The 22,921-nt window shown below is 46.4% G+C and overlaps 1 protein-coding gene across 5 annotated transcripts in view; it reads left to right on the top strand.

Annotated features, from left to right (window-relative positions):
- The window catches only part of mtfr1l (mitochondrial fission regulator 1-like), a 71,915-nt gene that overhangs the window by 25,316 nt on the left and 23,678 nt on the right, over positions 1-22,921 (top strand). For all 5 annotated transcript variants that reach the window (XM_038796610.1, XM_038796618.1, XM_038796601.1 and 2 more), the window contains 3 exons: positions 2,039-2,143; positions 7,577-7,701; positions 8,239-8,465. In XM_038796610.1, coding sequence (XP_038652538.1) covers positions 2,039-2,143; positions 7,577-7,701; positions 8,239-8,465 — 457 coding nt within the window. The remainder of the gene's footprint in view (positions 1-2,038; positions 2,144-7,576; positions 7,702-8,238; positions 8,466-22,921) is intronic.

Genomic DNA, 22,921 nt, shown 5'->3' with positions numbered 1-22,921 from the left:
TGAGCCGGGGGTGGGGGAAGAGGAGAGCAGAGCTGGGGTGGGGGGGCGGGGGAAGAGGAGAGCGTCGAACACAGAGTCTCATCATATGTGGACAGTCTGTTGCTGTATATTTCAGACCCAATGCGCAGCATTGGAGGCATCATGGAGATCCTGTTTGTTTTTTTTGGCAGTTTGCAGGATACAAATTGAATATGGGAAAGAGCAAGGCGTTCCTAATTGAGAACAGGAAAGGAGAGTAGGAAAGTTGCTGATTAGGGGGTGGTGGGGGCGATTTGGTTATTTGGGTGTCCAGGTGGTGCAGAGCTGGCTGTAGTTGCACAAACAGAATTTGGCTAGCTGATGGAGCAGATGAAGGTGGAGAATGCCTCTGTGTGGGCGCTGATGTGTAATAACTAGGTTTGCGTCGGGGAGACTGGACGCGTGAATTCGGGGTGATCAGGTGGGGATTGAGCGCTTTGGCGACTTTTTAAAGGAGGCAAATTTGCAGGGCTGGAGGAAGTGTATGAATTGCCCAGGGGAATGATTTTGGGTACCTGCAGGTTTGGGACTTTGTGAGCAGAGGTGCCGTCCTTTCCTGGGCTGACGCCCCTGGGTTGAAGGACAGGGTGTTGTCGAAGGACGAAATAGGGGCGGGGAAGCTGCTGGATGTTTATAAGGAGTTGGAGTGGGCCCTGGTGGAGATATTAAGCGTAAATGGGAGGGGAGCTTGGAGGCCGAGACATGGGCGGAGGAGGCCTTGCGGAGGGTGAACGCTTCCTTGTCGTGTGCGATATTAAGCCTCATCCAGTTTAAGGTGGCACAGGGGGCCATATGACTGGCGAGGTTATTTCCGTGGGTTGAGGATGGGTATGGGCGGTGCGCCCGGGGGGGGGGGGGGGGGGGGGGGGAGAAACACATCCACGTGTTCTGGCCGTGTCCAATACTGAGGGGGTTCCGAGTTCAGAGGTGGTGATATTTGGGGTGCCGGAAGACCTGGAAGTCCAGGGGGTGGGAGAGGCTGTGTTTTGGCCTTTTCCTTCCTGATAGCCTGGAGACGGATCTTGCTAGGATGGTGGGGACCTGGACTCGCCAAAAGCGGGAGTGTGGGTGAGTGACCTGGTACAATTCCTGTGGGTAAATGACCTGGTAGAATTTCTGTGGGTGAGTGACTTGGTAGAATTCCTGTGGGTGAGTGACCTGGTAGAATTCCTGAGGCTGAAGAAAGTCAAGTTGGCTTTGAGGGCTTCGGCAGAGGAATTCACCCGGAGGTGGAAGCTGTTTATTGTTTCTTTAAGGAGGTTTGAGGGGTCAGCAAGTGGGGGTTGGTGGGGGGGAGAGGAAATGTTCGGGGGTTAAAATGGGGAAGGTGAGATGTGAGGTGGGGTTGGCATCAGGGGAGCCGGTGGGGTGTGGTTTTTTTATTAAATTGTTTAGTTATTCTTCTGGTTCTTTAAATATATGAAAATGCCTTGAATAAAAATGTATTTTCAGAAAAGAAATGAGATCAACAATACTAGACTGTCTTGTGCTCTGTATCCTCATTTTCTCACTCGGTAGTGTCCTTTCCTCCTGTCTATTGTGGGAACAGTATATTTTACTTTGTACATTCATGGCTCAGATATACTTTTAACAGGGCATGCATGCATTTAATATCTGTCATAACAAACTGCTGATACTATTGAAGAAAAAATTGTTTTTATTAACTCTTGGCTTTTTAGAGGTATTTAAATAAAATGTCAATGGGTTGAAGCTTAATGGAGCTTAATGTTTTGCAATATTTATATATTTGCAATATTTATATATTTGCACTTTCTTCCCCATAATTGCACGTGCCCCAGATTCTTTTAGTGAGGAAGACTTTGTGGCATGAATGCTCAAATAGTCTATTTACTGCCATCATTTGATGCATTAAAATTCATTGCATATTCAGTTTTTGGTGTCTACTGCCACTTTCCAAATATCATATTCATAATTCGCTAACTTGGATTTGGGTTATTGCATAAAATAGTGTATTATTTAAGAACATTTTCTACTGTTTATGTGGCAATTTTTACTGTAGATGATTCCAATATGGCAGAACAAATCGTATGGATCTTCTCGCAGCGTTGTTCGAATGATTGGATCAAACCTCCCTTTGAAACCATGTCCTCGCGTTTGTTTTCAGGTAATAGTTGCTGTACTTCTAGATGTGTGATTTTGAAATTCTCTCATACTGCAGTGTTTTTTGAATTGTTTCAATAATTGAGCTAAAATGCATAAACTGTCAACAAATCTCTACCTCCTTTTGAGAAGACTTTTTTGGTTTACATGTTGGCCGTTAAGCTGCTGCTCAGGTTACTCCGTTTCATTTATTCAGGATGTTTGATCAATGCTTCTTAGCATATCAGTGATCAATCTGCTTTCTGGGAGCCATATAGAGCCACTTTCTAGATCTCAAATGTCATCAAATGTCTATCTGACTAGGGCTGGGTATACTGAAATGAAATAAAATGAAAATCGCTTATTGTCACGAGTAGGCTTCAATGAAGTTACTGTGAAAAGCCCCTAGTCACCACATTCTGGCGCCTGTTCGGTGAGGCTGTTACGGGAATCGAACCGTGCTGCTGGCCTGCTTGGTCTGCTTTCAAAGCCAGCGATTTAGCCCTGTGCTAAACAGCCCCTGCATGCCATGAGTACAGTTTTTAATAATTTTAAAAAGCCCTCCTTTTAGTATCTACCTCAGTCTTTCGGAAGTTAGAATGGAATTGCCAGGTAGGAATGCCTTGAGTTTGGAGTGGCACGGTGGCACAGTGGTTAGCACTGCTGCCACGGCGCAGAGGACCTGGGTTCATCCGGCCCCAGGTCACTGTGGAGTTTGCGCATTCTCCCCGTGAATGTGTGGGTTTCACCCCCACAACCTAAAGATGTGCAAGTTAGGTGGATTGGCCATGCTAGATTGTCCCTTAATTGGGGAAAATAAAATAATTGAGTACTCTAAATTAAAAAAAAAGGGAGTGCCTTGAGTTTCCGTATTGTAAAGGGATTGCCACACTGAAAATCATTGCTTCCTAATAAGTACCGTATGCATCTTTCTTCCTTTGTCAACTGGTTGTTTTTGGAAAAAAGATGGAATCTAGTGAATTCACAGCAGAAGTTGTAAATGGATAGTCTTTTACATTTATCCTAAAATAGTTTGTAAATTGAAAGCTGTTTTGTAAACAAAGTAGTGAGTTACATGTGGAAAATGTAGTAGTGTTTAAAAAGATTGAATTCGAGGGAGTTGACTCAAGTAGAATCATGTATTTATCTCTGTAAAAGGTGTTTCTTGGCAATTCTATTTCATCCTAAAGTTCCATTCATCTGTCTGTTCAGGTGAAATCCTGATCGAGGCTACATTTGCTAGTGACAATATTGTTTTTACCAGGAACCCCCAATAAGATGGCTTCCTATTTTTCCTACACAGACTGTTGGGGAGGTTGGGAGGTGGTGACAGTGGTTCCCAATCTTTTATACGTTGTGCCACACCTCTATACTATAAAAAGATTTTGAGGCATGCGTCTTATTTCCTGTCGTCTTCCCTGACTGGGAACTTTGTTTATAACATCTCCCTGTCCTCTCTCCGTGCTTTTTTTTTTGCCTTTCTCTGTGTCTCTCGCTTCTCCCAGGACTTTTGCATGCTCCCTTTTGAGTTTTCGCATTTTGTGCAGGCATATGGGATATTTGTCTTCAGCTCCCAAGACCCGTTAGTCATGTGCATAGGCCTGACCAATATAAAAAATCTAAACCACACGTGTGGCTCTTTCCAGCTGGTACCTGCGTGGGAAGCCCGAGATTCAGCGAACCATGGAAGATGCCAACCACAGAACTGAAGACGAAGTGTAGTTTTAGTTTAATTGCATGAATCTTGAATCATTTTGAATATTTTTTCACAGCACACTGCACACTGGTTGGGAACCACTAGCCTATGTTTTTTTAACATTGGATTAGGAGAAGCTCGGGTCTTCCATTGACTGATTCAGTGGGAGCCTCAGCCAAATACTGGGAATCTTTCAGGCATAAAGAAAGGGCACTGGGTGGCAATTTAAAGATTTTTTTTTTGGCCTTTATAAATATGGTGGGTGGTCTGCTTCCAGGACCATGGCCATCACATTGGAGGCAAGACTCTTTTGAGCACATATGAAGAAAAGGCTGAGGGTGAATTTGTAAGCCTTCATACGTTTTCTTGACTTGAGCTTTTTCAGCAGTTCAGTTGAAATAATAGAGTAAACTCAACTTCTGTGCGGCAGCCTCTGCTTGGGAGTTATTAATTAACAGGATGCTTACTTCCAAGGGAGAAGCAATGTAAACTATTTTTCAGCTGTGGTTCAATTAATTGCTCTAGGTGCGTCTTTACTTCTCTACAAGCAAGCCTTTCTTCACACCTAATTTGTAAGAACATACTTTTTTTGATAAGAGACTGTAATTAATTTTGCAAGCTGAGGGGTTTCAACTAGAAAAACTATGACAGCACTGCAGTGCATATTGTAGGATGAGAATAAGCTGCAACCCTTGTTGTTCTCCAGTCTGTTTTTAAATTCTCTAGCTTTGGGCAATTGGACTATATCCCTACGCAGGGCAAGTGGAAACATCATATTTGACTGATAGAAACTCCAAGACTGTGGGCTTCACAGTAATTTGGTTTGGAGACACTTGACCATGACATGCAGGAAAATTCATTATAAATACAGTATTAACTAAATTAAGTTGATATGACCATGAATAAAATATGATTTTTTTGGGATCCATGTTTTGCATCCGGTTTCCCTGATTGTTTAATTGTCCATTTAATTATGCCAAATAAAGCATGCGCCTGTACCATAATATTTGAGCATTTGTGAATATCTTCTACCTCAGACATTTGAACAATTGAATTAGCAAAGTCATTTGGTATGTCTCAACCTTTCGGTTAAGAAGTTTAACATAATTCAAATTCTCTATTCAAGCTGAATATATTACTATTCAAATGCAATATTTAATAATGGCAGAACCCAGTGATTTGTATTGTAGTCTTGTGGGAAAGTATCAATGTGTTCCTTGCAGTGCCCAGTGCTCACACAGCATTCAATCCTGACCTTGCTATGTGTGCCTCATATTATTAATGAAGTGGTCACGCTGAAAGAAATTGCAACCTTCCTTATCCTGACCTTTCTAATTGAATGGAAAACATATGAAGTATCTATAGTAAAATTCAATAATTGCTGGATATTTCTTAGTAGATGAATGGCTGAATGTAAAAAAAAAGGGGGCATTTGTGGAAAATGGTGACATTTCAGGCGTACCCACAGGATCAAATTAGGAAAAGTTGTGTGCATTATCAATTTTTAAAGGTGAATCTTCTAAATTGCCTGTGAGCACATTCTGGAGGAGACAGTGGCGTAGTGATATGATCATTGGATTAGTAATCCAGGGTAATACTCTAGGGACCCGAGATCTAATCCCATTTTGGCAGATGTTGGAAATTTGAATTAAAAATCTAATGACCATGAAACTATTGTCGATTGTCATATAAACCTATCTGGTTCACTAAAGTCCATTAGAGAAGGGTATCTGCCATCTTTGCCGATATGTGACTCCAAACCCACAGCAAAGTGGTTGACCAACTGCCCTCTGAAATGACCCAGTAAACTACTCCATTCAAGGGCAATTGGGGATGGGCAATAAATGTTGACCCGGTCTGCGGCCCCCACATCCCATGAATAAATAAATAAAAAATAGTAATGATCCTGTGCGGTTACAGTTGTGCCTTCACATTTAGAATGAAGTAAATATTAATTTAAGAAATAGAAACATGGAAAATAGGAGCAGGAGAAAGCCATTCAGCCCATCGAGCCTGCTCCACCATTCATTATGATCATGGCGAATCATCCAACTCAATAGACTAATCTTTTTTTTTAATCAATAGACTAATCATGCCCCCCCCTCCTCCAATATCCTTTTGATCCCCTTCACTCCAAGTGCTGCACCTAACTTTCTTGGTTTTCGCATTTGACTATGACAACTTTCAAAAAAGCAAATGAATAAAAATTACAAGAGAAAAATAAAACGATGAAAGGAAAAATGAAGTAGTCAGGCATGAATGCATAGAAACATACATACAGCTGTGAGGCATGCTAACATTGGGCCTCCAATAATCAATAACACAACTGTTTGACTATTTACATGTGGCCCCATAATATTAAAACATATCATGGGTGTGTTTGCGGCTACCAAGGCTATCTCATTGTTGCTGTGGCCGCATCCATTGGCTCCCCTTCCTTCAGTGCCCTTTGGTTCCTCTGCCCGCTTCCCCTGTACTCTTGGTGGTACCTTCCCTCCCCCTCCTTCGGTTCCCCCTCCCTTATTGGTTGCTGGTCACAAACAGGTTGGTAAATTGCTTCCACGTATAGCGGAAAGTTTCCTCCGATCTCCGATGGTGAATTTTATCTTTGCCAATTTGACAAATTCCGCTAAGTCAAACAGCCAGTCTACAGCCTTGGGTGGAGCTGCTCATCTCCAGGACTCTCTTATTATCTCTTATCAGAGTGGGATAGCTCTTTGTAATTGGTCTATGTATCAGAGCAGGAGCCTCTTGCACGCGATCAGGGAGGCAAAGGCTAGGGTGTCTGCCCCTCTTTCCGATACCCTGAAGACCACCACAAATGGGCATGGCTCCACCCTCACTCCCACAACCTTGGACATGGCCTCCAGTACCTGACAAAACTGGGACAGGAGGAGAACATGTGGATGTGGTTGGCCGGGCCTTCCTGACACAGTTCACTTTTGTCTTCAACCTCCGAGAAGAACCCGCTCATGTGTGTTCTGGTTAAGTGAGCCCTGTGCACTACCATTGGCTGCGTTCGGCTCAGTCCTACACACGAGGTGGAGTTCGTCCAATGCGATGCTTCGATCCAGAGCCCTCTCCCTATCTCCATGCCTAGCTCTTCCTCCTACTTTACCCGTGACTCGCCCAGCAGTGACCTTGCCACCTCTAGCAGTCATCCATACATGTTGGCGCAGCCACTGTCCTCTAGTTCATCCGATTTAAGAAGTCTGTCCAGTAGGGTGTGTCCAGATTGCTGGGGAATCTTTGCCGTCTTCTTGCGGAGGAAGTTAGTTGCATGTACCGGAGCTCATTCTCTTTCGGGAACTGGAGCTTGTCTATTAGTTCCCCCAGGGTCGCTACTCTGCTGTCTATATATGTATTTGCAATAGCACAACCTTCTGCCCAAGGCAGGTGGGTCGGGGAAGATCTCAAACTGAGATCTCGTCGGTTCAAATGCCGTTTTGGCCCCCTCCTGTGATTCAGCAATCCATGGATCTGATGAAATTCATAGCTTCTGATTCATCCTTTGGATTGTTCAGGTGGTTGTTACATTTTCTTGTTGTATCTTAAATCCAGCCTCTGATGCATAACGTTTAAACAGCTTTTTAAAAAAACAACACATTTATAATTTGTACGAAGGAATAGTGGTGACACAAAACTGCAGCTATTAATACTGGAAAGTCTTTTTTTTAAATGCTCAATTTGCTTTGGCTTATTTGAACTGACAAAAAGTATATCTTTTCATTAATGCAATCTTAAGTTTTTGTCTATCCACAGCTTGTTCCAGGACTCGCTGCAGCTGAGTCCCTGAGTTCTATGCATGGCAATAGACCGGCTGTGCCAACCTTGGCAGACATTGCATGGATAGCTGCAGATGAAGGAGAATCTTTCACCAGGCTGAGGTATTTACCAAATTATGATGTTGTACCTGGGTGATATTAGCACCTCCTTGTGTAGTACTGTATTGTATGGTGCCATGGTGCAGTTATGTTTTCCCAGTCATGTGTGCTTTCTCTTTCTCCCGAGTCTTGGCTTGTGGATGCAATAATGTGAGACCTTACGCATGGAATTTTGAAAATACCCATTCTTATTGCATCTTTTTGTTTATGGCTTTTATATACGAAGTTCATATCAAATATGGTACTGGTCCAAACTTTTCAATTCAGTCATTCATTCTTTGATTTTTAATATGTCTTAACATTTCCATATTTAGAAAATAATGAGTTGCTATGGCTGGAATTAACACTGTTTTTCCCAAATAAATAGTGCAAATGTTAAGTCAAAAACTGTGATAAATAAGCCAGGGACACTTACTGTTAAGTCTGAACCTTTAAGTGTGGTTGCAGCAAATGGGTCTCTGTCAAATTTCTTTTCAGACTGCGCATCATTCGGCAAGGTGTAACGCTTTAGAAACAGATGGATTTTGTTTTTGCTCATAGAGCTGACGCCAGACCGTACCGGGAAGAATGGCACCCTACACCACTACTGATAATGCATAGAAACTCATCAGTCCCCAACTTCCGAAGGGAAGGGAGGAAGCACGAAAGCCTGAAGAAGCCAGGTTTGGCTGCTCTGAATCACACGGTTGCACTTCAAGACGAACTTAGCCGTTTGCGAGAGCAGATCGCAAAAATAGTTGCTGAACCAGAGACCAAAATGGACACTAGTGAGTTTTTGAAAATATTAGAACTCAGCACTATGAAATCTATTTTAGAAAAGCGGTTTAACCTTAATTACAGAGCAAGTTTAAAAAAAAACCTTATGCAATGTTTATTGTGTTGTCTATTAAATTTTTAACACCTGTGTTCCACCGCCCTTTATCATGAGTAACCTAAAGACAAACTAAACTCAATGAGCTACGTGCATTAGTCAATTTCTCTTTTTCTTTTCTTCTTCCTCTGCCTGTTGATTCCTGGTTAATTTGCTGTCAGTCTAGATTCAATAAAATCTGAGATGGATTTGCAGGCATCATATCATTTAATAATAACTAACTTGCAAGGCTGCATCAATCCATAGAGCTACAGGACACACACTGTCTTCTGCAAGCTCCAGGACTAAAGAGAAAGTATACAAAGAAACTTCTGCTGATATATTCAAAATCACAGTAAGATTCACATATAAGCTTCCCATTGGTCATTCTATACACCTCCTGACCTGGCCCTATATCCTAATTGGTCACTTTGCATTGTAACCCCAGCATCCTTTTCACCTTGCTCACCATGCGGCCACCCTCCCCCGATGGTTTCAAACAGGCTTTGGCTAAATCTCTTTGTCCTTTGTCTGTGAGCTCACGACCATCAGACCGGCCCTACTAACATCGGACCGGCCCTACTATCTATCCTATCTTAACTAATAATTCTAATTTTATCACATTCATTTATTCATTTCCTCATTCCCTCCTTTTATCATTTCATGATAAACTATCGGTCCAAGCCGCAGTCACGGCCCCTCATCTAGGAACATTCGTCGCTGTATTTCTAATTCCTGTTGCAGCACCCCATCATCCTCTGCACCCTTGTGCATCCGAACAGCCAAGACTCTAGGGGCGGCTATCTGTTCCACCGCATTCTGCATTTTACCTATCACGCATTTAAGGACGGCCAGGCCCACAAAGATGCAGCCGAGTGCCACTGCTAGATACATGGCCATATTTATCAACCAATCCTTCCAACCTCCGAATCCCCAGCTACCCCAAGAGCCAGGGTCCCGCATACCGTCCAGGTGGTCCCTTATGCGATCCATAAATGTAGTGGTGTTAGCGGTTAAATCTTGAACTCCCATGATACACTTACCCTGCACTATGGCGCATACCCCACCTTCACGGGCCAGAAGATAGTCAAGAGCATACTGGTTCTGCATGGCAAACAACCGCAGTTGAGATAGTTCCTTTGTTATTGCCCCGAGGGCCCCTAAGGTCTCGTTTCCCAGGATGGTAAGGCCGCAAATAAAATACTTCCTATCGTTGACCGCCAAGGAACCCCCCATACCCCCCAGTGTCTAGGCGCTCAGAATTCCCCATCCGGCTGAGTGGCCCCGGTTGGGTGCTGGAACCTGAGGTTTCTTCCAACCTTCGCAGAATTCGGCTGAGACTGACCGACGCGCCAATTTATGGTGCAGTATCCACTCAGTGGGGCAGGGGACTGTGGTGGGGACTAGAGTCCCGATAGCAATTTGGCGGGGAAATGGGGGTGACAAAACATTGGTCGCTGTACCATTAATGAAAAAGTAATATCCTTGCTCCGTGTACAGGCTAGCATCACAATCAGTGTATTGGTTGAGCAGGGAACCCCCAGTAGCCCATTTCATCCAGCTTCGGAACGCCCATTCGGGCCTCATAGCAATGCGGAATGCCCTAACCTCAACAGTGATATGAGAGACATTCGCCCAGCTACAAAGGAGCTGGATGCCTAGCGTCAACGGGACACAAGTGGCATTGTAACAGGCACATTGACCTGATGTCAGGGTTATGCAATTATGCAACACTTTGGATCAGTACAAGTGGAGGACAGACATGTTATATTCATTTTCATCTCTACCAGCAACAGCCGTACCTCTCACTGCTGAAACAATTCTCGTATGACCAGGAGTCTCTATTGAGAGTGAAGGGGCTAGGTATATATGCCCTCCACCGTTGAAGCTTATCCTAGTGAGAGTGGGAATTATCCCGAGGAAGGGGAAGGCGAATAGCCGGTGGGCCGAACCTGGATCGGAAGGAAGAGTAACTTGCGCGGGCGGTGGCTCGGAACTCTGACAATGAACCACAGTTTGGGGAGTGCCCCAAAGCGGTGAAACAGAAAATAACCTAGACACCGATGTGGGGTTTGGGTAGCAGACAACCCTCCCCTGGCCATACAAGCGGTGGTAAATCTAGAAGAGATTCATACCGTCCAGGTTTCCCTCATTCCGGATCCTAAATAAATTAAGTACATCTCCTGATAACCTACGTCTGGTTGTACCTCCCCTCTTACACAGCCCTTCCTCTGTCTAGTCCCTCTTTCTCTCTCACAACCTCTTCCTACCCCCTCCTCACAGTCTGATTTTACCTGTAAGGCATCAAGGTTAACACATCCAAAATCAAATTTACATATGCTCCAAAAACAAGGCAATGTCCATGCAGTCTTCCCTTCCCATCGTTGGGACCGGTGCAATTGCGTCATAAGTCCTGCATGGTCCGTTAACCGGATGACCTTCCATGAGTCGATACCACGTCCTCGTATATGGGGGCAGCGAAGAACGTCATCTTTGCAGAGGTGGAATGTCCGGGTACTTCGGTTGGGGTTACAGATGTAGATGATATTCCCCTGTTCCATTACCGCCGCCGATGTCACTCTAAGCGAGGCGATGCCGAAGATCACACAGGCGGCGTGTAGCCACCCCATCATGCTTCACAGCTGTAAAATAGCGCTGGGGAAGGGAGGCAGGTTAGTGACCGACCTTTACAGTGGTGGAGGTGGACCCAAACACTCCACCCCTCCACTTTAACTGCAGTGGGGGTGGTAAGGAGAACTTGGAAAGGCCCCTCCCATCATGGCTCTGACCCTTTCCGAGTCCAATGTTTTTGACCATGACATAACGACCAGGCTGCACTGAGAGCGAGCTATGTGATAGGGACGGTGACGAGTGAGCTGCACGGACCTGGCCATGGAGCTCCTTGAGGGCGTTAGTGAGGGCTAGAACATAGTTAGTCCTTTCTTTAGTCAGATGGTGAAACTGGACCAATCTGGGAACAGGCAGGTTCCTGGGAGTTCTAATGGGCCTGCCGGAAAAGACTCGGCAGGAGAGAGCCAGGTCGATCCTGCAGGTGTGACCCACAGCTGAATGAGGGCAACGGAGAGCAACTTAAGCCATGTCGGCCCCGTGTCCGTTCTTAATTTAGCCAATTTAGTTTTGAGGGTCTGATTATGTCTCTCAACCAACCCGGCTGACTGCGGTCTGTCCACACAGTCTAACTGCTGGCGTATGCCCAACTGGGAGCAGAACTCCTTGTTAATCTATCCAATAAATGAGGCCCGTTATCGGAACTTAACTGTGCCGTTATTCCGTACATAAACACCTCATCACATTTTTACAGCCTTTGGCTCTCCGTCCTCTTCCGTCTGGTGCGATGGTCACCAGCAACGAGATGTCCTCTCTGGTGAATAATGATGGGCAGCATCTGAGCCCTAGCCAGCGTACAACACATATTAAAGCATCCAATGATTGTGCAGTATACAATTATAATAACAAGTATTAGCAATCCATGCATCAGGTAAAACCCCATGACCGAGCTATGAGAGATAACCCCGAGCTGAATCCGACTAGATAGATAGCCATCCTCAATGCTACCGTGTTGCCCGTAGGATTTATATCCTTCTTATAGTTCTACTGACTAGCAACTATCCCTCAGCCTTGTCATTCGTATTTACATGTCATGATTTGAAAACTGTGCAGGAAAATCAATGGTAAATGCATCCACCTCGCAGACCAGTGTCGATAGACCCTTTGTGATGTGCTTTCCTCAAATCCAATCACCGTGAACCATAGCTGGCGCCGCTCAGGAAGGTAACACAATAGCCATTCCAGTTGTTCCACTACCTCCAAGGCATCTGACTACCTCGGGGCAGTAGCACCATAAAAGCGTCCTCATGTCCCTTGGAAGCAGCCCACAACTCAGTCCATCAGCGACCAAAAGGTCCTTATCCCTCACTGGGGTTTTTTTTTGTAGGAAGTGCTTTCCGTTTCCCATAGGAATGGTAATTGATGATATTTTGTATCATGCACTGATTATCTTGCTTTATTAATTGCAGGAGCGTCAACCAATCCTGTTTCTATTTCTGACTTCCTGACTCTGACGTCGAACATTGTACTGAATCATGTAGCCTGCCCGCCCTGGCTTACTTGAGACAATAGCTCCGTTTTCTTCACCCCCCGTTGTCTATTCTCATTTTCCTTACCGCATGGAGTGTATACTTGCCATTATTTGGTTTTTCTTAAACACCACGCACGCACTTAGTACAGTTAACTTCTTGTGGTTACAACCCAATTGAATTTATACATAACATTCCCAAACAACTTACAGGACATTTAGTCTGTAACAACTGTTATACTCTCCAATGCTATATTGGTTACAAATTTCCCCTCGCGGCAGCAAGCTGCTAATATTCTAGACCAGAGCCTCTCAAAGTGTGGTACGCGTACGTACCGGTACGTGGAGTGTTTCCAGAAAAGAAAGAGACAGTAATCCTGGATTGGCTTGTTTCGCTCACCGGTCCCTGGCACATTGGAAAAACTGCCGGTACGCCACATCAGATAGTTTGAGATGCACTGTTCCAGACTACTGTCATTTAAAATACGGGGGTTCCTCGTCAGTCGCTGCTGTCTGCCGAGACCCTTAATAACTCCTCCGCGTAATACGTCCCTCTTGGAGACCACAGATCACCCATCAGCTAACGTCCCGTTAGAGATGTCTGACCGGAGGTTTCAGTATTCAGTAATAATTTGATATTTTGATTTGTTGCTAACCCGTAAGGTTTTTCTTCCGGGCTCTATCATTCAATTCCCTCAAACATGTAGCCAATTGTATCATTAGTTTTTTCCCATACTGTCTGAAACATTCTTCTGCAGAGTGTTGTTCAGGTTCTTCATCGGTATGATCGTTGCTTCATCTGAAACTAAAACGAACAGGTCAAAGGCGGAGAGGGCCCTATTTCTTAATTTGTATCTTCCTATCCGTGCTTGGATATTCCAGAAGTACCATCTAGCATAGCCCACGTACTGCCTCACAAATCGATACCATAAGTCTGTCACTTGCCTACAAGATTGCACAGCCTTTTAAAGTCACATTGTTGTCGGCCAAATAATCCTTGCAGTAATTGCACGTTGTCATTAATCTATCCCACTTACACTGACACTTATGTAGCATGGTGGTTGGCACAAATGCTTCACAGCTCCAGGATCCCAGGCTCGACTCCCGGCTGGGTCACTGTCTGTGCGGAGTCTGCACGTCCTCCCCGTGTGTGCGTGGGTTTCCTCCCACAGTCCAAAGATGTGCGGGGTTAGGTGGATTGGCCATGCCAAACTGCCCGTAGTGTCCCAATAGCAAGGCTAAGGGGGAGGGGAAGCCGTTGGGCCACGGGTATAGGGTGGATACGTGGGTCTGAGTGGGGCGATCATTGCTTGGCACAACATCGAGGGCCGAAGGGCCTGCCCTGTGCTGCACTGCTCCATGCTCTTGGATTCAAAATCCCCCCTGTGGTCACAAACCTCAATCATTAAAGTTGCCTGATATTCCACAAAACAATCAGGACAAACCTGAATGCCCCAAATCTCCCTGGGGGCTGCAGCATCCCATCGCTGTCTTTGCAAATGCATTATCCATTCTCCTGAATACTCAGTATCTGACCATCTCCTGGGTTTCATATGACTACTACCAGTCCAAACAATCGGCTACAGAATGCCCCACAATCCCGACTTGTGGTTTCCTGATACTCACAGTGAACCATTTTAAACTGAGGGCCATTAATCACCGCCCTTGTTCTATCATTCCATACATTTAAATCTTTACTGATTACATTCCTACGCTCATTGCCCGTAGGCTGCCGATCGAGTATCATAATTCCTCTGTATTTGATCAATGTGACCAGATTTTTAAATTCTGACATAACTTCTTTTTGAACCTTTTTATTTAAATTCTGACATAATGTCTTTTTGAACCTTTTTATTTTCCTTATCCTTGATGTACATCATACAATTAAGGCCTGTTAAGCCTCCTCCTTCTGTTATTGCACCCCTGAGTGAGATGCGAAGAATCTCAAACTCCTCCTCTTTTGCTCACCCAGTGATCCAATCTAGTCAAAACCTTCCCCTGATACATTCCTGATAGTGCTACTGCATTTACTTTAATTACTTTATTTTGATGACGACCGGATTTGTATGAAAGTAAGATCCAAACATGACATTTGAACTTTATCAGCTGTCCAATCAATGCTGCTAACAGGTTTTAATTCACTGTCTTCTCCCCCATTGGATCATGTGTTTTAATTGTGATACAATTTCTTTTGCTCCAGACACCATGTTTCTCTAATTCAACTGTATGTGTACCCAGAATCTGAACAATCTTGTCTTTACATTTTACAGCTTCACGGATGATGGTCCCTGCAGTCTTAGTTGGTAGCTTCACCCAAACTTCCTCTAAATTAGCAATTGGTTTCAATATCTTAATTTTTCTGCATCAATTTCTTTATTAAATATTTCCCTGCAATCAGATTCTCATTTCCTGATACTGCAATTAATTCTCTTAATCTAACTTCTGGTCCAATATCTTTATTCTCCAAATCTCCTTCTTCAATGTCTATAACATGCTAAACATCATTATTTCTGCAAGTGAATTTTCGTGCTCGTCGGGCACTAGGACCCTGCGGAGCCATGCAGTACAGCTTACACAAAGCTGTCTGCTTGGAAATCTCTTTGTGTCCATTTAGTGCTGAGCACATTGCTCGCCGGCCATTTATAACTTCTAATTGATGTGAAACTATTTTATTTATTTATTTATTTATTTATTTATTTTTTGCAGCCAAGACTATGCCGAGTTGCAACTAATCATTTACAAATCCCAATTTATACAGTTTGATTTCACTTTTTGTTTTCTTCCTGAGAATTATGTTTAATTAACTCCCGCACCATTATTACTAAGGTTCTGAAGAACTTTCAAATACTTACTCCGTTTTAACTCTCACTTTAATACCTCCTAAAACACAACATTTCACAAAACTAGGAACAGAGGTTATCACATTCGTATCAAACAGACTCATTCATTCATTGGAGATCTCCATTCAGACAAAGGAATTCACATCCGTATACGTTCATTCATCAACACACAAGTCATTTATAACCCAATTCTGTTTCATTGAAACAACCCATATCTTCGCGAAGCTATAGTTGAACGGAATTGAACTGCCCGCAAACATTCCATCAGCGATCCTTCCTTCACTGAACTGTTTCGCGACATCACATCAACCCGGTACGGACCTTAACCAATTTTTTCATCAAATTAGAATTGAACGGAATTGAAGTGTGCGCCAACATTCCATCAGCGGTCTTTTACTGAACTGTTGCGCGATATCACATCAATCCGTTAAAGACCTTAACCGAATTAAAGTATAATTTAATAGAGCCAATTTTTAATTTGCTACTCACATGCAATTGAGTTAACCAGGCAACATCCCATCAGACACCAACTGAACTGTTCGCCTCATGCAACTGAGGAACCAGGCAACATCCCATCAGACACCAACTGAACTGTTCGCCTCATTCCAAAACTTAACCATACCTGCAATGACTGAAATAAAATCTTTGAATCCATCAGACTGACCTTTGATTTCGTCGAGGCAATCGAACCTGATCAAATGCGAGTGATTAGACTGTTAGCAGAATACGAGACAGAGGAAAATCGATATAAAAATACCGCGGGCCCATTTCCTTTCTCACCGTCTGCGAGCATTCCAATTCTGATTTCGCAGATGAAAGGCAAGATAGTCGAGAAATCCGGATTTCGGCACCAAATGTTGATTCCTGGTTAATTTGCTGTCAGTCTAGATTCAATAAAATCTGAGATGGATTTGCAGGCATCATATCATTTAATAATAACTAACTTGCAAGGCTGCATCAATCCATAGAGATACAGAACACACACTGTCTTCTGCAAGCTCCAGGACTAAAGAGAAAGTATACAAAGAAACTTCTGCTGATATATTCAAAATCACAGTAAGATTCACATATAAGCTTCCCATTGGTCATTCTATACACCTCCTGACCTGGCCCTATATCCTAATTGGTCACTTTGCATTGTAACCCCAGCATCCTTTTCACCTTGCTCACCATGCGGCCACCCTCCCCCGATGGTTTCAAACAGGCTTTGGCTAAATCTCTTTGTCTGTGAGCCCCCTACCATCAGACCAGCCCTACTAACATTGGACCGGCCCTACTATCTATCCTATCTTAACTAATAATTCTAATTTTATCACATTCATTTATTCATTTCCTCATGCCCACCAATTACTAACTATGCTGACTGGAATATGACTTTTGCAGACACTGCATGTCTTCTCGACATTTATATATTAAGACAGCACTTTTACTGTCGCAATATGGCCCAAATTTGGGATCAGACCCAAGCAGGTGTAGTGGGTAAACCAGGAGGTGGCAAAAACTGGTCAAAAAGGTAGCTATTAATAACAAAGAAAAGTACAGGACAGGAGCATGCCCTTCGGCCCTCCAAGCCTGCGCCAATCATGATGCCTGTGTAAACTTGAGATTTTGTGGTCAGAAAGGAAAGGTTTGAAGAGGTAAGACCATAAGACATAGCAGCAGAATTAGGCCACTTGGACCATCGAGTCTGCTCCGCCATTCAATCATGGCTGATATTTTTCTCATCTCCCAATCTCCTGGCCTTCTCCCAATAACCCCTGATCCCCATATTGATCAAAAACCTATCTATGTTTTTAAAAAATATTTTTATTAAAGTATTTGCAAAGTTTTTATAACAATAACAAAAATAAAACATTAACATGGTAAAATAAACGTTTTCCCCACCCGACCCAATCTTCACACACCACAACCATCTAACACATATCCACCCCCCACCCTTTTTTTTTTGATTACTGCTTCTGCTGACATTTTATTGTTCCCTGAGAAAACCGACGAACGGCTGTCACCTCCCGGAGAACCCCAACATAGACCCTCTTAAGGCAAACTTTATCTTCTCAAGACTGAGAAATCCAGCCATGTCACCAATCCAGGTCTCGACACGGGGGCTTTGATTTCCTCCACATCAAAAGGATCCGTCTCCGGGCTGCTAGGGAGGCAAAGGCCAGGACATGGCTTCTTTCGTTCCCTGAATTCACGGATCATCTGACACTATCGCTATCTCTGGGCTCTGCACCACCCAGGTTCCGAGCACCGTGGACATTGCCTTCGCAAACCCCTGCCAAAACCTTCTAAGCTTCGGGCATGCCCAGAACATGTGGACATGGTTTGCTGGGCTTCCTACGCACCTCGCACGTCTATCTTCGACCCCGAAAAACTTGCTCATCCTCACCGCCGCCATATGTGCCCGGTGGACCACCTTAAATTACATTAGGCTAAGCCTGGCACATGAAGAGGAGGAATTGACCCTGCTTAGGGTGTCCACCCATAGATCTGCCTCTAACTCCACATGCAGCTCGTCCTCCCACTTGCCCTTAAGCTCTTCCACCGGGGTTTTCTCTGTCTCCAACAGCTCCTGGTATATAACTGACACTTTTCCCTCTCCCACCCAGGTACCTGACACTACCCTATACTGTTTCCCCCACGTCGGCAGCAGCGGAAAGGCCGGCAGCTGCTTTCTCAGGAAGTCCCGCACTTGCAAATATCTGAACCCATTCCCTGGCGGCAGTTTAAATTTATCCTCCAGCGCCTTCAAGCTGGGAAAGCTCCCATCTATAAATAGATCCCCCATCCTGCCCTCTGCCAGCTCTGGATCCCTTCGTCTAGCCTGCCCGGAACAAACCTGTGTTTGTTGCAAATCGGGGTCCAGACTCCACCTTCATATGTCTCCTCCATTGCCCCCAGATCCTCAAAGCCGCCACTACCACCGGACTCATGGAGTACCGGGCCAGTGAGAATGGCTGGGGTTCCGTAACCAATGCCTTTAAAAGATGCTGCCTCCAACCACTCCCATGCCAACCCCTCCTCCATTACCCACTTCCTAATCATGGTGATGTTAGCCGCCCAGTAGTAGTTGCAGAAGTTCGGCAGCACCAACCCACCCTCTCCCCGACTGTGCTACAACCATATTCTCTTCACCCGAGGGGTTTTATTCGCCCATACAAAGCCCAAGATGATATTCACCCGCTTGAAAAAGGCTTTGGGGATGAAGATGGGGAGGCACTGAAAAACAAACAGAAATCAGGGGAGGACTGTCATTTTCACGGTATGTACCCTTCCCGTCAATGACAGGGGAGCATTTCCCATCTCTTGAAGCCCCCTTCCATTTGCTCCACCAACCGGGATAGATTAAGCTTATGCAGTGCTCCCATTTCCGAACCACCTGGATTCCCAGATAGCGAAAGCGCTTCCCCAACATTCTTTTTTTTAAAAAATAATTTTTATTGAAGAAATTTTTCAAAATACAAACATTTTAACCCCCCCTACATTTACATTTAAATTATAACAAAACAAAGTCAAACCCCCCTACTTAACAAAAAAAAGAAAAAAAGTCCCCCCCCCCCCCCCTTACTCGCGCGTCCCCCCCCCCCCCCCCCCCCCCCCCCCCCCCCCCCCCGCCGGCGAACCGACAGTCAGACCAACTTATCATTTCTAGCAGCGTCCTCGGGCAGGCCTTGCCCGTGCCACCACCGCTACCGTACTTCCTTCGTCTTTGTCCCCCCCCCCCCGCCCTCCCCTCCCCTCCCGGGTTGCTGCTGTCACGGCCTCAGTTTCTATCTCTGATCCAAGAGGTCTAGGAAGGGTTGCCATCGCCTGAAAAACCCCTGCACCGACCCTCTCAGGGCAAATTTGATCCTTTCCAATTGGATGAAGTTTGCCATGTCGTTTAACCAGGTGTTAACACTCGGAGGCCTTTCGTCCCTCCACTGAATCAAGATCCTCCTCCGAGCCACCAAGGACGCAAAGGCTAATATTCCAGCCTCCCTCGCCTCCTGTACTCCCGGTTCCACCCCAACCCCGAAGATCGCAAGTCCCCATCCTGGCTTGACCCTGGACCCCACCACTCTCGACACCGTCCCTGCCACCCCCTTCCAGAACTCCTCCAGTGCCGGACATGCCCAAAACATATGTGCATGATTCGCAGGGCTTCCCGAACATCTAATACACCTGTCTTCACCCCCGAAAAACCGACTCATCCTTGTCCCCGTCATGTGGGCTCTATGCAGTACCTTAAATTGAATGAGACTTAGTCTCGCACATGACGACGACGAGTTGACCCTCTCCAGGGCGTCTGCCCATGTCCCGTCCTCTATCTGTTCCCCCAGCTCTAACTCCCACTTATCTTTCAGCTCCACTACTGGTACCTCCTCCACCTCCTGCATAATCTTATAGATGTCCGAGATCTTCCCCTCCCCGACCCAGACCCCTGATAGCACCCTATCACTCACCCCCCTGTCGGGGAGCGCGGGGAACCCCTCTACCTGTCGTCTGGCAAATGCCTTCACTTGGAGGTACCTGAACGTGTTCCCCGGGGGGAGCCCAAATTTCTCCTCCAGCTCCCCCAAGCTCGCAAACCTCCCCTCTATAAACAAGTCCCTCAGTTGTCTAATACCCGCCCTCTGCCAGCTCTGGAATCCCCCTCCTGTATTTCCCGGCGCAAATCTGTGGTTCCCTCTTAGTGGTGCCCCTATCAGACCTCCCACTTCCCCCCTGTGTCGCCTCCACTGCCCCCAGATCTTGAGGGTGGCCGCCACCACCGGGCTCGTGGTATACCTCGTGGGAGGGAGCGGCCATGGTGCCGTTACCAGTGCCCCTAAGCTTATGTTGCCGCAGGACGCCCCCTCCATGCGCTTCCAGGCTGCCCCCTCCCCTTCCATCATCCACTTTCGTACCATCGATGTATTTGCCGCCCAGTAATATCCTGAAAGGTTGGGTAACGCCAGCCCTCCACTATCCCTACTCCGCTCCAAAAAGACCCTTCTAACTCTCGGGGTGCCATGTGCCCACACATACCCCATGATACTACTCGTTACCTTCTTGAAAAAGGCCCTGGGGAGGAAGATGGGCAGACACTGGAACAAAAACAAGAACCTCGGGAGGACCGTCATTTTAACTGACTGCACCCTCCCTGCCAGCGACAGCGGCACCATGTCCCACCTCTTAAACTCCTCCTCCATCTGTTCCACCAGTCTGGAAAAGTTCAACTTGTGGAGGGTCCCCCAGTTCTTTGCCACCTGCACCCCCAAGTACCTAAAACTTTTAACTGCTCTTTTGAAGGGGAGCCTCCCAATTCCCTCCCCTTGGTCTCCCGGGTGTATTACAAAGACCTCACTTTTCCCCAGATTTAATTTATACCCCGAAAAGTCCCCGAACTCCGCTAGTATCCCCATTACCTCCGGCATTCCCCCCCTCCGGGTCTGCCACATACAACAACAAATCATCCGCATAGAGCGAGACCCGATGTTCCTCCCCTCCCCTTGTCAGTCCTCTCCACCCCCCTGAACCCCTCAGTGCCATCGCCAACTGCTCAATCGCTAATGCAAAGAGTAAGGGGGATAGGGGACATCCCTGCCTAGTACCTCGATGGAGCCCAAAATATTCTGACCTCCTCCCGTTTGTTACCACACTTGCCATCGGAGCTGAATAGAGCAGTTTTACCCACTTCATAAATCCCTCCCCAAACCCAAACCTTTCCAACGTCTCCCACAAGTATTCCCACTCCACCCTGTCAAATGCCTTCTCCGCGTCCAACGCTACCACTATCTCCGCCTCCCCTTCCACTGCTGGCATCATAATCACATTTAACAATCTCCGGACATTTGTGTTAAGTTGGCGTCCCTTCACGAACCCCGTCTGGTCTTCATGGACTACCCCTGGCACACAGTCCTCTATCCTGGTTGCCAGGACCTTTGCTAACAGCTTGGCGTCAACATTCAGGAGGGAGATGGGCCTGTAGGACCCGCACTGGACCGGGTCCTTGTCCCGCTTCAAAATCAAGGAGATCAGGGCCTGCGACATTGTTGGGGGCAGAACCCCCCCCTCGCGCGCCTCATTAAAGGCTCTCACCAGCACTGGACCCACCAAGTCCACAAATTTCCTGTAAAACTCCACCGGGAACCCATCCGGCCCCGGCGCCTTCCCCGCCTGCATCTGGCCTATCCCTTTAATTAGCTCCTGCAGCTCTATCGGCGCCCCCAACCCTTCTACCAGCTCCTCCTGTACCTTTGGGAACCCCAATTTGTCGAGAAAGTTCTTCATTCCCCCTCTCCTCTTCGGCGGTTCAGACCTATACAATTCCCTATAGAAGTCCCTAAAGACCCTATTCACCTCTTGCCCCTTCTGCACTACGTCCCCACCCCTCTCTCTCACTCCCCCAATCTCTCTGGCTGCATCTCGCTTACGAAGCTGGTGTGCCAGCATCCTGCTCGCCTTTTCCCCGTACTCATACGCCGCACCCTGCGCCCTTCTCCACTGCATTTCCGCCTTCCGAGTGGTCAGTAGGTCGAACCTGGCCTGCAAGCTACGCCGCTCCCTTAATAGCCCCTCCTCTGGTGCCGCCGCATATTTCCTATCTACTTCTAGGAGCTCCCCGACCAGCCTCACCCTTTCCTGCCTCTCCTTCCTCTCTCTGTGTGCCCTTATGGAGATCAGCTCTCCTCTAATCACTGCTTTCAAGGCCTCCCAGACCGTCCCCACCTGCACCTCACCTGTGTCATTCGTACCCAGATAGCTCTCAATGCCCGTTCTCACCCTTCTGCACACCTCTTCGTCCGCCAACAGCCCTACATCCAGGCGCCACAACGGGCGTTGATCCCGCGCCTCCCCCATGTCCACGTCCACCCAATGTGGTGCATGGTCCGATATCGCAATGGCCGAGTACTCCGTGTCCTGCACTCTCGGTATCAGCCCCCTGTTCAATACGAAAAAATCGATCCTAGAGTACACTCTGTGGACGTGGGAGAAAAAAGAATACTCCCTCGCCCTAGGCCTACCAAATCTCCATGGGTCTACCCCTCCCATCTGCTCCATGAACCCTCTTAACACCTCTGCCGCTGCCGGCCTCCTATTCGTCCTGGAACTCGATCTATCCAGCCCAGGGTCTAACACCGTATTAAAGTCCCCTCCCATGATCAGGCCCCCTGCCTCCAGTCCCGGGATGAGGCCCAGCAGGCGCCTCATAAAACCCGCGTCGTCCCAGTTCGGGGCATACACATTTACCAGTACCACATTCTCTCCCTGCAACCTACCCCTCACCATCACATACCTGCCCTCCTTATCTGCCACCACCTCTGCCGCCACAAACGACACCCTCTTTCCCACCAAAATCGCCACCCCCCGGTTCTTGATATCCAAGCCTGAGTGGAACACCTGTCCCACCCACCCCCTTCTCAGGCGGACCTGATCTGCTACCCTCAAATGAGTCTCCTGCAGCATTGCTAC

Source organism: Scyliorhinus canicula, chromosome 1, assembly GCF_902713615.1.
Source record: "Scyliorhinus canicula chromosome 1, sScyCan1.1, whole genome shotgun sequence".
In the NCBI taxonomy this organism is placed as follows: domain Eukaryota; kingdom Metazoa; phylum Chordata; class Chondrichthyes; order Carcharhiniformes; family Scyliorhinidae; genus Scyliorhinus; species Scyliorhinus canicula.
The sequence above is the reverse complement of the archived record's forward strand: the minus strand, read 5'-3'. Positions and strand labels throughout refer to the sequence as shown.